General features: G+C 35.4%; 1 protein-coding gene across 8 annotated transcripts in view; it reads right to left on the reverse strand.

The window, feature by feature from the left end:
• Positions 1–15,193, reverse strand: part of LOC148952917 (uncharacterized) — a 189,538-nt gene that overhangs the window by 81,114 nt on the left and 93,231 nt on the right. For 7 of the 8 annotated variants that reach the window (XM_089088164.1, XM_089088161.1, XM_089088159.1 and 4 more), the window contains 2 exons: positions 12,972–13,142; positions 5,549–5,602 (listed from right to left, as the gene is read on the reverse strand). In XM_089088164.1, the coding sequence (XP_088944290.1) occupies positions 5,549–5,602; positions 12,972–13,142 (225 nt within the window). The remainder of the gene's footprint in view (positions 1–5,548; positions 5,603–12,971; positions 13,143–15,193) is intronic. The other variant, XM_089088163.1, reaches the window with a different exon arrangement.

Consider the following 15,193-nt stretch of genomic DNA (forward strand, 5'->3'; position numbering starts at 1 on the left):
CGTATTCAATCAAAATTTTGAGATAGCCATTTTTTTCAAATAGTCCAACAATAAGATAACAAAAACGTCAGGGTCAACATAATCCCCCCCCCCCCCACAGTCCGAGGGAAGGATTATAAATTATGCCCAGAGGCATATAAGGTTCTTATGGAAGAGAAAAACTTCGGATGGGGCTCAAATGACTCGAAATTTAAAGTTCTAGTTCTCTTTTTGAGAGCCAAAAGTAATAAGATGAAAACTACCGCCCCCCCCCCCCCCACCAAATGTCTTTTCCCCAGATAATTCCGATAAAAATTTTGAGATTTTCATTTTATCCAAAATAGACCAAAGATCACATAGATCGTATCGTGATCGAATAACTTCGTCGGGGGCTCATTCTATTGGAAATTGAAAGTTCTAGTTCTCTTTTTAAGAATCAAAAGGGACCAGCAGGTAACTAGCCTTCTTTACCTCAAATCCATCTGATCGAATTTTTGAGATAGCTATTTTGTTATAATGACTCAAAGGATCGATTAAAAAAAACTCCAGGGTCAACACAAACCTCAGAACCCTGGGGCAAGTGTTGTTTGTTATGTCCAGGGGCATATAAGGTTCTTATGCGACGGTTTTGAAAATAATTCAAAGGTCAGATAACCTAAACCACCACCCCCACTCCAAAAACTTATGAGCGATATTTTATTCCAGAACATAAGTGAGCTGACACCTGGCCTTCTCTGCATGGCCAGAGCCCCTCCCCCCAACCAAAAAAAAAAACAAACAAACACTTACCGGTATTTTATACGAAAAATTCTGGCAACTTACCCCAGGCCCTCCATGGCCCGGCCCCGTCCCCAGGAAAAAACTTAGTGACAATTTTTTATTCCAGGACTTATGGGAGCTGACCCCTAGTCCTCCAAGGCCCGATACCCCTCCCTCCACCAAAAATTATCAATTATAAATCATGGGTACTGACCCCTGCCCCTCTCCATGGCGTGACCCCCCCCCTAAAAAAAACAAATTATTTACGATATTGCATTCCAAAAATCATAGAAGCTAACACATTGCCCTCCCTCCCCAAACCAAAAAAAAAAATTAACGATATTCTATCCCAAAAATTATGAGAATTCAGTTTAATTTTATTAACTCTTTCCAAAACTTCTTCATTACAAACAACAGTATTTTTACTGCCCCTAACGGTAAAAGCATAAGACCTACTGCGTATTTGGCGCTTTACTAAAACGAATGATATTACAAATATTCTCTTTTTTTCTTATTACCACATTGAAAGTAAAATGAAAATTGTAGTGAAAAAAGACCAGGATTTACCAATAGGCCCACTAGGCCCTGTGGCTTTCACTATTCCCAAAGTCTTGGGGATTTCCCTGAAATTCTTGCAAAAACGAAGCTAAAAAACGCTTGGGCCTAGAAGCGTCAAAGCTTTAAATCCGGCCCTGGGTGAAACAAAATCTTGAACTGGCGAGCTATCAGCAATCAATATCATTATATATCATTATATTCAGTTTAATTTTTATTAGTTCTTCCCAAAACTGTCAATTTATTTTGGAATAAAAAAAATATTTTGAAATAGGAATTTTAAAAAACATGAAACTCTGGCAATCAAAAACGAATTAAAATTCAGATCAGAAGAAATGGAAGCCTACAATACCTCAAACAAACAAAAAAGACCAGAAATTACTATTAAGAATAAATGAAACCCAAAACATAAAGAAACTATATAAGCAAGCATAGCAAAAAAACATAGAACAGGTTCTAATATAAATGAATAAATAAACCTTAAATGAGTAAACCTAAAGTTGAATATACAAATAAAGCTTAAACCGAACACAAATATTTTGCTATTGAAGTATAAATGAAATCCGAAACCGAAAGTAAATAAACAATAATATAAAGGAGTAAATAAATCTTAAAACGATTGAAACTTAAATTGAATATGCAACTCAAGCAAAAAGAGTTTGGGTTTTACCTCCTTCTCTCACTTTAAAAGTTTTAAGCCTACTGCATCACTGGTATTTTACTGAAAACGAATTTTACTGAAGTATTTTCTTTTGTACTTATTATAACATTGAAAATAAACATACAATTAGACTAAAATTAAATTTTGAACTGATGAGCTTTCAGCAATTAATATCATAATAGATCAGATATTCATTTTAATTTTATTAGTTCTTTCCAAAACTGTTCAAGACAAATATAGCTTCTTTTTTTTGAGTTAAATTAGGGTTTATTCATAAACAAAAAAATAACAAAATCCAGACGCTAAGATTGTACAGGAGATCACTACCCCAACTAGGCCTAAAAACAACAAAAAAGACTATCATATAAAAATCACTAATAAGCGACTATACCACCCCTACTCATTAACAAATCATTAATCCTCAACATTCAACATGTTTAACCTTGTCCTTTTCTATCCATTAACTAAACAAAGAAATACAAAAAAAATTAAACAAATTAAAGGAAAAAGAAACCAGAGAACTGACTTATTCACCCCCATATTCCCTCTAACAATGTTCTTTCAACAAACTTCTAAATTCAAAGACATCGATCACCTTCTTGATCTCATCTGACAGACTATTCCAAGCACGAGGGCTAACATGGCGGACACAAAAAATTGACCTAGTTGCCACAGGCTTAGGTGGTCTAAATTCATCCGAACGTCTTAATCTATAAGAATGTACACTAGAAACAGGCACAAAAAAAATCTTGAAAGCAAATTGGTAGTATTTTATTCTGATGTTTAAACATAAAATGAGCATTATAAAACTTAATCAATCCAAAAAATGGAACAATAAGCAGTTCAGCATACCTTGCTTTAGCCGAGGAACGCTTATCATCTCCGGTAAGTACTCTTACAGCTTTATTCTGTAATACTCTAATTTGCGATAGATGACCCACAAACGTCGAAGACCAAACCAATATACAATAAATCAAATACGGATGAGTAAGGGAGAAATAAAGCATTCTGAGAACCGGTCTCGGGAAAGTACGCTTTAGCTTCCTTATAATTCCCAAATTTCGGGCAATCTTAGTTGCAATTTGATTAACATGGTCTTTGAAACTCGAGCACTCATCGACTATCACTCCAAGAAACTTTACTGCTCTAAAACGTTCTATAGCCTTCCCATCAAGTTCTAGTTTCTCAATCCAGGGGTAGCAATTTTTGCTTCTCCCGTGAATAACAAATTGACTTTTCTTATGGTTTAATTTAAGTTTATTAACTCTCATCCATTTTTCTATTTGTTCCATTCCCTTTTTCAGAATTAGAAGAAGTTCACTTTCCGTCCTCGCAGCAACTGTAAAATGTGTATCGTCAGCAAAACTAGGAATTATAGCTCTGGGACCGCGATCGTCTTTCTCCGAAATCGTTATATCTTCAATGCACCGGAAAATATCATTGATATAAATAAAAGAGGTCCCAAAACTGACAATTGAGGAACGCCAGCCTTCACTCTCTGCGGGCTAGAGGTCTCACTTTCAATTTGCAAAATCTGCATACGTTCACTCAGGAATGATATAAAAAGTTCCAAAAATTTTCCACGGATACCACAATTATCTAACTTCTTAACTAAAATTTCATAATCAACACAATCAAATGCTTTCATTATGTCAAGGAAAACGGATGCCACTTCAAGACCACGATCTACATGATCATTCACAAATGTCGTCAAGAAGATCACTGCTTGCTCAGTTGTCATTCTTTTCCTAAATCCGAACTGGCTAGACCGAAAAAAAGACTTAGATTCTAGGAAATTAATCATTCTTACATTTATCAGTCTCTCTATTATTCTAGAAATAAAAGGAAGAAGAGGAATAGCCTATAATTACCTAAATTCCCACTATCACCCCCTTTAAAAAGCGGTTTCACTTTCGCAATTTTCAGACAATCGGGGAAAATATCTGACTTCAAACACTCATTTATTAGCATTACCATCTGACAAGAAACAATAGGATAAATAGCACGGAAAACTTCCACAGTCATGAGATCCGATCCCGCTACTTTTTTTTCACATTTTTCACCATTTCACACAACTCATTTAAATCAACCGGCTTTAAATAAGCAGACACTTCGCTCTTATCAGGCAGGAATTGTATAAAATCGCCATCTTCAGCCAGGACTGGGATACTGGATCATACATTATGGCCCACATTAGAGAAATGCTAACAAACTGAATTGCAATTCACACTATCCAGAAGCTCTGAGGAAGGCCGACTAGGGTTCATTACAGACTTGATAAGTTTTCCAAGCCTTGCCCGGATTTCCCTCTGCTTCTTGAAACTTGAAAGCAAAATATTCCGCTTTAGCTTGTCGAAGGAGACAGCTTAGCATGTTATTATATGCTTTATAATCATCCTTAGTAGTTGTCCCTTTATTTTGGTTCAAATCCTTATATAAATGGTTTCGCCTTCTCATACTTAAGAGTAGACTCTAAGTAATCCATGGCTTCTTTGCTGATTGATATCTGTAAACTTTTTTAGGTTTAACACACTTCTGATGTAAACCTGTTAATGTGCTGTACCATTTATCAAATTTCCGATTGATATCACATTCCTCTTATAGAAAATTGAATTCAGTCTTATCAACTTCCAGTTTAAAACGGTCAACAACTTCAGAATCAATAATAGGCCTAATGACGTTACTACGATGTCCCTTATTCGACTGTAGGACTTGCGGCACTGTTATCATTACTCCAAAATGATCTGAAACACTATTTACCACAACAGCAGGTGACTTATATTCCCTATTCACAAATATGTTATCCAATATTGACGCATAATTCTCAGTGATTCTTGTACAGATGTTTATAGTAGGCTTAAGCCCGTAGCTAAGCTTCATATCCAGAAACTCCTTAACTCTTTGACTAGAATGTAGAGTTTTCAAATCAAATTTGAAGTCACCACACACAAAACATGTCTGTCTTGTTCCACTCAACAGGTCCAGTTGCTCTTCCAACAGACTCAGAAATTCTACGAGACTACTAGACGGAGGTCGATAAATGATAGCAAGAACACATTTAAAATGAAGCTTAGATACTTGCACAACCATCGACTCAAACACCATTTCCTTATGTTTAGTAAGGGAAGGCATCGGCAAGACATTAAGATCACTCTTGATATATGCCGCTAAACCTCCATGTTGGTGCAATTCCCTATTTTTTAAAACCAGTTGGTAATTAGGAACATCAAAAAGAGATGACGTATGAGACTTCAACCATGTCTCAGTCAGGGCCAAAACCTGTAAACCTTGAATCTGCAGAACTTCCTCCAGGTACTGAAATGAAGTACTAATACCTTGGCAATTTAAATGAAAAACCGAAAAGTCACTCGGGTCATAACCATGATTCAAATCCTGAAGGAACTTATAACGAGCATTCAAATATTCCTCACCAATGACATTACTATCAAATTCACGATGGAGCACCCCACCTCCAATATTTTCAATCCTGAGTGAATCATTCTCCAGCCCCTTCAACCTATTCCACTTTAAATTAACCATTATCAAAAATCATTTTGTGACGGATATGAGAATGAAAAGGTTCTGTTAACTTACACTTATCATTTTCATCATTCGTCGAGTTGGTATCATCGCTTCCACACTTCAAACCTAAACAAAAAAAAAGAAACATACATATCTTCATAAAATCTAAAATACACTACTACTGTTCCCAGGCCTAGTATCATTGAAAGCCAAGACCAATTCATAAGAACTCGAAACACAATCGCTACGCTCCACACCGCACAATAAATTATACACTATAATTACTTTTATATCTTTGTATTTTTTTCCGCCCACAACATTCTTTTCAACAAAAAAAAAAGAAAGAAAAACACGGACGACATTACTTCATAACAAAAAAAAAACAAAAAAAAAAACAAGAGAATAATAACTCAAAATAACCCAAAACTCATATAAAACTAAACTAATTAAGATAAAGCTTAGCATTGCATAGGCACAACACGAGGATTTATCGGCACTGACAATAAAGGAATCACGTCATTCATGGAGAAAGAAACACGCAGGCCGTCTGGCCGATCAAAGCAAAGGAGAGGTGGAACCGATTTTGTTACCCATGCTTGAATACCACAATCAGCGAGCTTTGACCTTTTTTCAAGCAGCCGTTTTCTAACATCTCTAACTGCCGTCGGATAATCATCACTAAGATAAATATCTTTACGACGACAAACAGTCTTTCCTTTAAGTTTTTTACTCTGTTTCAGAATCGTTATTTTTTCTTCTTTAGACAGAACAGTAGCTTTAAAATATCTACGGTCTTTTCTTACTTCTGTAATAGCAAATTCTGTGGTCTCATTTACACCTAGTCCTTCTTCGCAAACAGTTTTGAAAATCGCTTTAGCTTCCTCTTTATCATCGCAAGGTACATTCCAAACCACTATATTTTTCTCATTCACTCTGTACTCGCAATGCATTAACCGATTTTTCAACTGATTAATTTCTTCACGGAGAAACGTTGATTCAGATGTAACAACACTAACCTCTGGTTTTACATTTATTATTTCACTCTCAGTAGCCGCAACATGGGTATCGATTGCCGAAAACTGTTGCAATTGGCCAGATAGAGCTTCCTCTAGCGATTTGATCTGGGTTTCCAGAGATTTGAACTGGTCCGTGATACCGTCAAGCTTTTTTCCATTGTCTTTCACTATAGTTAGAATTTCAGAAAAGCTTCGATCCAGCGTCGAAATTGACAAAGTCTCTCCATCCTTATGTGAAGGTGACGAACAATCATTTTGATCCTCTTCAAATGAGACTTATTTGCGGTCTCTTTTATTTCGTCCCATGAATAAGCAGTAAGAAGAAAATGGAAAGATAAATAAGTCTTACCTCAGCTGGCAACGATTTTTTATCCACGATGTTGCTAGCGTGCAGTGCTTTTAGCCGTTTGGCACGGCAAACACCTTTTCAAACGACGGTAGTCAATAGGCTCCGCTTGTAATGACTAAAATCCTTTATCCCAGATTATACAGACTTCGTCGTCTTCAATATCGTAATCCTCTTTTACTCCATGCAATTCTCCAGTCCAAATCAATAATCACGCAACAAAAAATTCTCTTTCATAAATTCAAAGCTTAATCACAAAATCTATTTCACTTTCCAGCTATAACTATCGCACGGCATGGAGCGCCTAAGGTGTTACTCATTCGCGGAATGAATCGTGACTGAAACACTGCAAACAAGAGTTTGTATACTACCCCCTTCTCAAGCTGTAAAAGTCTAAATCCTACTATATCACTGGTGCTTCACTGAAAACAAAGTATGTTACAAATATTTTCTTTTGCAGTAATTGCAGCATTGAAAATGAAAATCAAATTACAGTAAATAGGATACTGAACTGATGATCTTTCAAAAATTAATAGCATTATGTATCAATTATTCAGTTTGATTTTATTTGTAATTTCAAAGACTGTTCAAAACACGTACAGTTTTCAGTAATGTGCCAATGACGCTTTACAACATAGATTTGTCTCAATGTTCAATTTTGTTAATCAGAACCTTAACATGTTCTGTTTTACTTCATGTGTATAAAAGAATAGATGCATAGGTAATTTAGAAAGAAATCAGTTCTACAAATTTCAAGCTGATAGGGGAAAAGAATTCTGACCCACTTTCAGAGAATCATCTCGGGATTCATGTCCCAATTTTCAAAAGGACATCCTTGTCCCGGAGACTCAAAAGATTTAAATTTTAACCCCATCCAAAGAAAACTGACTCTTCAATGCTCCATTTTCAAGATATTTTCTTCTTTTTCCATATATTGGGATTCCCCTGGCCCAAACATAAAGTGGGTCTGAAAAACACTTCTTTAACCTAACCTAACCTGATTTGGAGGAGAGTTTAATTCACTTTTTTCTAGTGCAAGGGATTTTCTTGCCCCGGCAATTAATTTTATAAGTTTAAAGCCCACTAAGAAATAACTTTGTCATTTTCGGGCCTTATTTTTTAGGGACAGAGGAGCCGAGTTATAATCGTCTTTAACATTAGGGTTATTTGGGCCCATTGACTGAAACTTGTAAGTTTCAAACCGACCTCCCCCCCCCCCTTGGAAAAAAATGTTTTTGCCTCTCTAGGCCTTCTGATCTAAGTTTTAAGCCGAAAGAAAAATAAATGAATTCGTCAGGGCATGACAAAGGAATCAAACAGTTCGTGGTAAGGAACTGTAAGTAAGGAGCGACCCGGGTCACTTGTAACCAAAACTAAAAAAAAAATTAATTTTGATACCAATAGATGTATAAAATTTTGATTGGATGTGTTTTCCAATCAAATTTTGATTGGATGTGTTTGGGGAATGGTGGGCGTGGAAGGGGTGTTAGTTGTCTTCCAATCACTTTCGGTTATTAAAAAGGGCAAAAGATCTTTCAACATCCAATCGAATAAGCCCATTTCGAAGTTTCTATGACGACTCCTTCGATACGAAGTGCCCTGGTCTAAAAGAAAGAAAGAAAGAAACCAAATATAATACATTGTGCCAATATCGTTCTTTACTTTGGCAGCGCTATTTCGCTGTCAATGATTGGGATTTCCTTGGTCCGAACATAAAGTGGGTCTGAGAAATATTTCCTTAGCATTTTTCTGGCCTGATTTGGAGGAGAGCTACATTCAGTTTTTTCCAGTGCAAGGGATTTCCTTGCCCCGGCAATTAATGCTATAAGTTTAAAGCCCACTAAGATTTATCTTTGTCATTTTCAGGCCATATTTGTGAGGGACAGAGAAGCTATAATCGTCTTTTACATTAGGATTATTTGGGCCAAATAACTGAAACTTGTAAGTTTCACCCCCCCCCCCCACGAAAAAAAATTGGCCTATTTTTTGGGAGCTGCAATACCCCAACACATTTTTACGTGTGTACTAGGTCCTCTTTAGGCCCAGAATAAATGTAGAGTCTGAACTATTTAGGTTTAAAAAAATGCTTGGGCCTTTTTCAAGGAGACTTTGGTCTCGCTCAACGTAAAAAGTTAATAATAGCGTAGGTTTTATCCTTTTGCAGTAAGAATAATACAAATTTTCCAAGGTTATTCCTCAACTAAAAGTATTGAGGCTCCCAAAATAATACCCTCGACACACTCTAAGATGCAGAATAAATCCTTTGTTATTCGACAACCGAAATGTCTGATAATCAAAGATTAATAAAATACTTTTATTTTCAATAGTAAATTTTTTTAATTTTTTGCAAAAACTCCATCAGAGTTACTCAACAAAAATGTTTTGATTATCGGAACGAATTCGCAGAGTATTTAAAGGAATCATAGGCAGCTCAAAAGCGCTGCCTAAGTGAAGAACGATGTTGGCACAATGTATTATTATTATTATTAATTAAAAAAAACTTTTTCAACAAAATAAGTTTTTTTTTTAAAGTAAAGAAATCCGCTAAACCAAAATGAACAAAAATAGAATCAAATAATGTACCAAGAATACAACTACAATAAATCAGTATCAACAAATAAATGAAACCTAAGACAAACAAAAACTAAAATAAGTAAAAGTGAAACTCAAAACTAGCAGAAATTAATATGAGTAGGGTACTAAATCCCAAGCTTTCTAAAAGCCAGAATATAATTGTACTTTACTGAAAAACATTCAAATGAATTTATTGAAAAAAATCTGCATTGTCAGTTTAATATACATATTCTGATATTTATCCCTTAAAATCTTGATTGATTTTTGATTTCTTAAAGTTAGAAAAGTGAAATCATTTAAAAGTATTTTTATCAGTAAAGTATAAATTATATTCTGGAATTTAGAAAGCTTGGGGTTTAGAACCCTGCTCATATTATATTTACGCCCCCAGGGCATAACGTAGAGCCCTTGGCCTGAGAGCTGTGGGGGGTTGTCATTACCAAAGACATAATTTCCAGAACTTAAAACTGCGTTGAAAAAACGGTTATCTCAAAATTTTGATTCTATGTGTTTGGAGAAATGGTGACTGTTAGAGGGGGTTAGTTGCCCTCCAATCATTTTCAACTATTAAAAAGGGCACTAGCCATTTCAATTTCGAATCAAATGAACACTTTTTGAAGGCATACGCCTTCAGGCGTATGCCCCCAGGGCATAACTTACAACCCTTGACCTGAGGGCTACGGGGGGGGGGGTGTCATTCTGAAAGACATAATTTCCAGGACTTAAAACTACGTTAAAAAAATGGCTATCTAAAAATTTTGATTTTATGTGTTTGGGGAAATGGTGACTGTTAGAGGGGATTATTTTCCCTCCGATCATTTTAAACTATTAAAAAGGTCTCTAGCTATTTCAATTTCCAATCGAATGAGCCTTTTTTGAAGTTTCTACAACAACACTTTCTATAAAAACCTTATATGCCCCCAGGACATAACTTACAATCCTTGCCCTGTGAGCCCTGACTGGGAGGGGAGGTTGTCATCCTCAAATGCTTAATTTCCAAAACTGTCAACTACGTTGAACAAAATAGCTATCTAAAGATTTTTATTGGATGTGTTTGGGGAAAAGGTGGGCGTGAGAGGGGGGTTAGTTGCCCTTCAATCACTTTCGACTATTGATAATAAAAAAAAGAACAATAATAATACATTGTGCCAACATCATTCTTTACTTAGGCACCGCTATTGCGCTGCCTCTGATTATTCTTTTTCCAGACCAGGGCACTTCGTATCGAAGGAGTTGTTCTAAAAACTTCGAAAAGGGCTCATTCGATTAGAAAGGCTAGTGCCATTTTTAATAGTCGAAACTGATTGGATGGCAACTAACCCCCCTATACACGCCCACCATTTCCCCAAACACATCCAATGAAAATTTTGAGATAGCCATTTTGTTCATCGTAGTTGTCTTCCAAAATGAAATTATGTTTTGAGCAGAATAGTCCCCCCACAGCGATCAGGGTAAGGGTTGTAAGTTATGCCCCGGGGGCATATAAGGTTTTTATAGAAAGCTTTGTCGCAGAAACTTCAAAAAGGGCTCATTCGATTCGAAATTCAAAGAGCTAGTGTCCTTTTTAATAGTCGAAAGTGATTGGAGGGGAACTAACCACCCTCTCACACGCACAATTTTCCCAAACACATCGAATCAATATTTAGAGATAGACATTTTGTTCAACGTAGTTGAAAGGTCAAACTAATATTTTTTTCAACGTAGTTGATAAGACATTTTGTTCAACGTAGTTGAAAGGTCAAACTAACTGAAAGGAAAACTAACTCCCCTCTCGTGCCCACCATATCCCCAAACATATCCAATCAAAATTTTTAGATAGCTATTTTGTTCAACGCAGTTGAAAGTTCTGGAAATTATATCTTTGAGCAGGACACCCCCCACAGTCTTCAGGGCAAGAGTTTTAGGTATGCCCTGGGGGCATTTAAGGTTTTTATTAAAAGCTTTGTCGTAGAAACTTGAAAAAGGGCCCATTCAATTGCAAATTCAAAGGGTTAGTGCCCATTTTAATAGTCGAAAGTGTTTGGAGGGCAACTAAGCCCCCTATCACGCCCACCATTTCCCCGAACACACACAATCTAAATTTTGAGATAGCAATCTTTTTCAACGCAGTTGAAAGTTCTGGAAATTAGTTCAATGAGAATGATAACCACCCCAAACGCCTCAGGGCAATGGTTGCAAGTTATGCCCTGGGAGCATATAAGGTTTTTATAGAAAGTGTTTTCGTAGAAACTTCCAAAAGGGCTCATTCGATTGCAAATTCAAAGGGCTAATGGCCTTTTTAATAGTCGAAAGTAATTGGAGGGGAACTAACCCCCCTCTCACACCCACCATTTTCCCAAATACATCCAATCAAAATTTTGAGATAGACGTTTTGTTCACCGTAGTTGAAAGGTCCAGAAATTATGTCTTTGAAGATGACAAGGCAAGCCCCCAGGGCAAGGTTTGTAAGTTGTGTCCTGGGGGCATAAAAGGTTTTTATAGAAAGCGTTGTCGTAAAACTTGAAAAGGGCTAACTCAATTGGAAATTGAATGGCCAAGTGCCCTTTTTAACAGTTGAAATTAATTGGAGGGCAAATAACCCCCCTCTCACGCCCACCTCTTCCCCAAACACATACAATCAAAATCTTGCGATATTCATTTTGTTCAACGTAGTTAAAAGTTCTGGGAATTAAGTCTTTTAGGATGATAACCCCCCTCAGAGCCCTCAGGGCAAGGGTTGTAAGTTATATCTTGGGGGCATATAAGGTTTTTATAGAAAACGTCGTTGTAAAAACTTCAAAACAGCTCATTTGATTGGAAATTGAAAGGGCTAGTGCCCTTTTTAATAGTCGAAAGTGATTGGAGAGCAACTAACCCCCCTCTCACAACCACCATTTCCCCAAGCACATCCAATTAAAATTTTGAGATAGGCATTTCCTTCAACGTTGTTGAAAGCTCTGGATATTATGAGTTTGAGGATGACAGACCCCCCAAACCCCTAAGGGCAAGGGTTATAAGTTATGCCCTGGGGGCATATAAGCTTTTTACAGAAAGCGTTTTCGTAGAGATTTCAAAAAGGGATCCTTCGTTTGGAAATTAAAAAGAGCTAGTGCCCTTTTTAATAGTCGAAAGTGAATGGAGGGCAACAAACACCCCTCTCACGCCCACCATTTCCCCAAAAACATTCAATTAAAATTTTGAGATAGCCATTTTGTTCAACGTAGAGGGAAGTTCATAAAATGAGATCCTTTAGGATGACAACCCCCCCCCCACACAGCCTTCAAGGCAATGGTTGTAAGGTATGCCCTGGGGGCATATGTTTTTTTTTTTATAGAAAATATTGTCTTGGAAACTTTAAAAAAGGCTCATTCAATTGGAAATTGAAAGGGCTGGTGCCCTTTTTAATAGGCTAGTCGAAAGTGATTGGAGGGCAACTAACCCCCCTCTCACGCCCACCATTTTACCAAACACATCCAACCAAAATTCTGAACCAAAACTCTATCCATCCAACCAAAACTGTACGGGACATGAGATCCCTGCCTCTCCTCTCTACTCATACGTTTTAAAATGAACCTCATACCTTCGTCACTGATGTCGTTTATTCGGTATAGTTTACTTAGTCTGAGATCAGTCTTTCCTTGGTCTTCTTGCTTTTGATTGCCCAAAATTTTTACAATATCCACAGTGGCAGATGCAGAATAAATGTCTATATTCTGAGCTTCGACAGATGTGACCATATCAGCTGTGGTGTCTGAAATCATAAAATTCAGGTTTTATACATGTTAATTAGTTAAAATTATTCAACCCAAACACATAGGTTTTACTTCTTCCTATTTTTTTTTTTTTGAAAACATGCAAAACAAACAGCTCATAGAGAGGTAAGCTTGAAGCGATGTCTATCTGTTATGATTTTTTTTATTATGTACTAAAGAAAAAAAATAACAGAACTAGGGTGACAGATCTTCAACATCAAGGTCAGAACTGAATTGATAAAACTTAGTTAAGAGTTACTTAAGGACTCAAGAATACTCAAGGTCAGATACTATTGAGTTACTCAAGGAATGATACTATTCCAACCAGATGTAAAATTCGATGGATATTAATTTGTAATTAATTAAAAAAAACTTTCAGAAAAATAATTTTTTCAAAGAAAAGTAAAGGCCATTTTAAACTTAAGCTCAGCAGATACAAATACCTTTTAAAATTCAATTCAAAGCGACCAGAAATTAAATAAACAATCATAGCAAAAACATACAACAAGTAATAATATAAATGAATAAATAGATCTTATAGGTAGTAATGCTTAGATTGAATACGAAAATCAAACTTAAAACGAAAAAAATATTTTCCTATTGAAGTATAAATGAAACTTAAAACGAACAGAAATTAAATAAACAATCAATGCAAACAAATATACAATAGATGTTAATGTAACTTAATAAATAAATCTTAAAACGAGCAAAACATAAACTGAATATGCAAATCAAGCTTGAAAAGAACAAATATAACTACAAACAAGATTTTGAGCACTGACTCCTTCCCTAACTGTAAAAGCCTGAAACCTACTGCGTCATTGGCGCTTTACTGAAAACCAATTTTATGACAAATATTTTCTTTTGTATTTAATATTGAAAATAAACATTAAAATTATAGTAGCATTTTGAACTGATAAGCTTTCATTAGTTACTATCATTATACATCAGATATTCAGTTTAATTTATTAGCTCTATTTAAAGTTGTTAAAGACGAATATAGTTTCACTACAAACAAATGTTTGGATACTGCCCCCTTTCCAAACTGTAGATAAAACCAAAAGCCTACTGCGTCATTGGCGCTTAACTGAAAACGAATTATATCACAAATATTTTCTTTTACAGTTCTTACAGCATTGAAAATAAAAATACAATTACATTGAAACAAATTCTTGAACTGATGGATCTTTCAACATTATATATCAAACATTCAATTCGATGTTGTTTATACTTTCCAAGACTGTTCAAGACGCATATAGTTTTCAGTAAAGCGCCAATGACGCAGTAAGTTCTAGACTTTTACAGTGAGAGAAGGAGGTCATACCCAAACTCTTGCTTGTAGTAATTTTGTTCGTTTCAAGGTTGATTTGCATATTCAATTTACGTTTCACTCGTTTAAGAATTATTTATTAATTTACACTAATATTTATTGTATGTTTGTTTGCATTGATTGTCCATTTAATTCCTGTTCGTTTTAAGTTTCATTTATACTTCAATAGGACTTCAATATATTATTACTAATTGGATGTTTTTGCTATGATTGTTTATTTAATTTCTCTTCGCTTATGGTTTTCTCTATTCTTTAATAGTAATTTCTAGTCGTTTTGAGTTTGAATTTTAAAAGGTATTTGTATCTGCTGAGCTCAAGTTTAAAATGGCCTTTACTTTTCATTGAAAAACTTATTTTTTGGAGTTTTTTAAATTTATTTTTGTTCGTTTATGATTGCAAAAAATTTCAAGTTTTGAAAATTCCTTATTTTAACATCAAACTTTAAAAAAAAAATCAAATATTCATCAAAGTATCAAAACTTATATCAAAGTAACAATATCAAAGTAAAAAAATGGATTTTAGTCAACCTCGGAGTTTTTATTATCTGATGTTTGAACTATTTTTAACAAAATTTCTATCCCAAAATTTTTACCGGATGGGTTTGGGGAAAAAGGGCGTATGGGGACTAATTAAGCTTCGGTCTCTTTTGACTCTTTAAAAGTGAACTAGAACTTTCTATTTTCAATCAAATGAGCCCTCTCTGAAGTTTATACGAGCATT

Source organism: Artemia sp. Qi Xiang Cuo, chromosome 4 (genome assembly GCF_049724085.1).
Source record: "Artemia sp. Qi Xiang Cuo chromosome 4, ASM4972408v1, whole genome shotgun sequence".
NCBI classification, from domain to species: Eukaryota; Metazoa; Arthropoda; class Branchiopoda; order Anostraca; family Artemiidae; genus Artemia; species Artemia sp. Qi Xiang Cuo.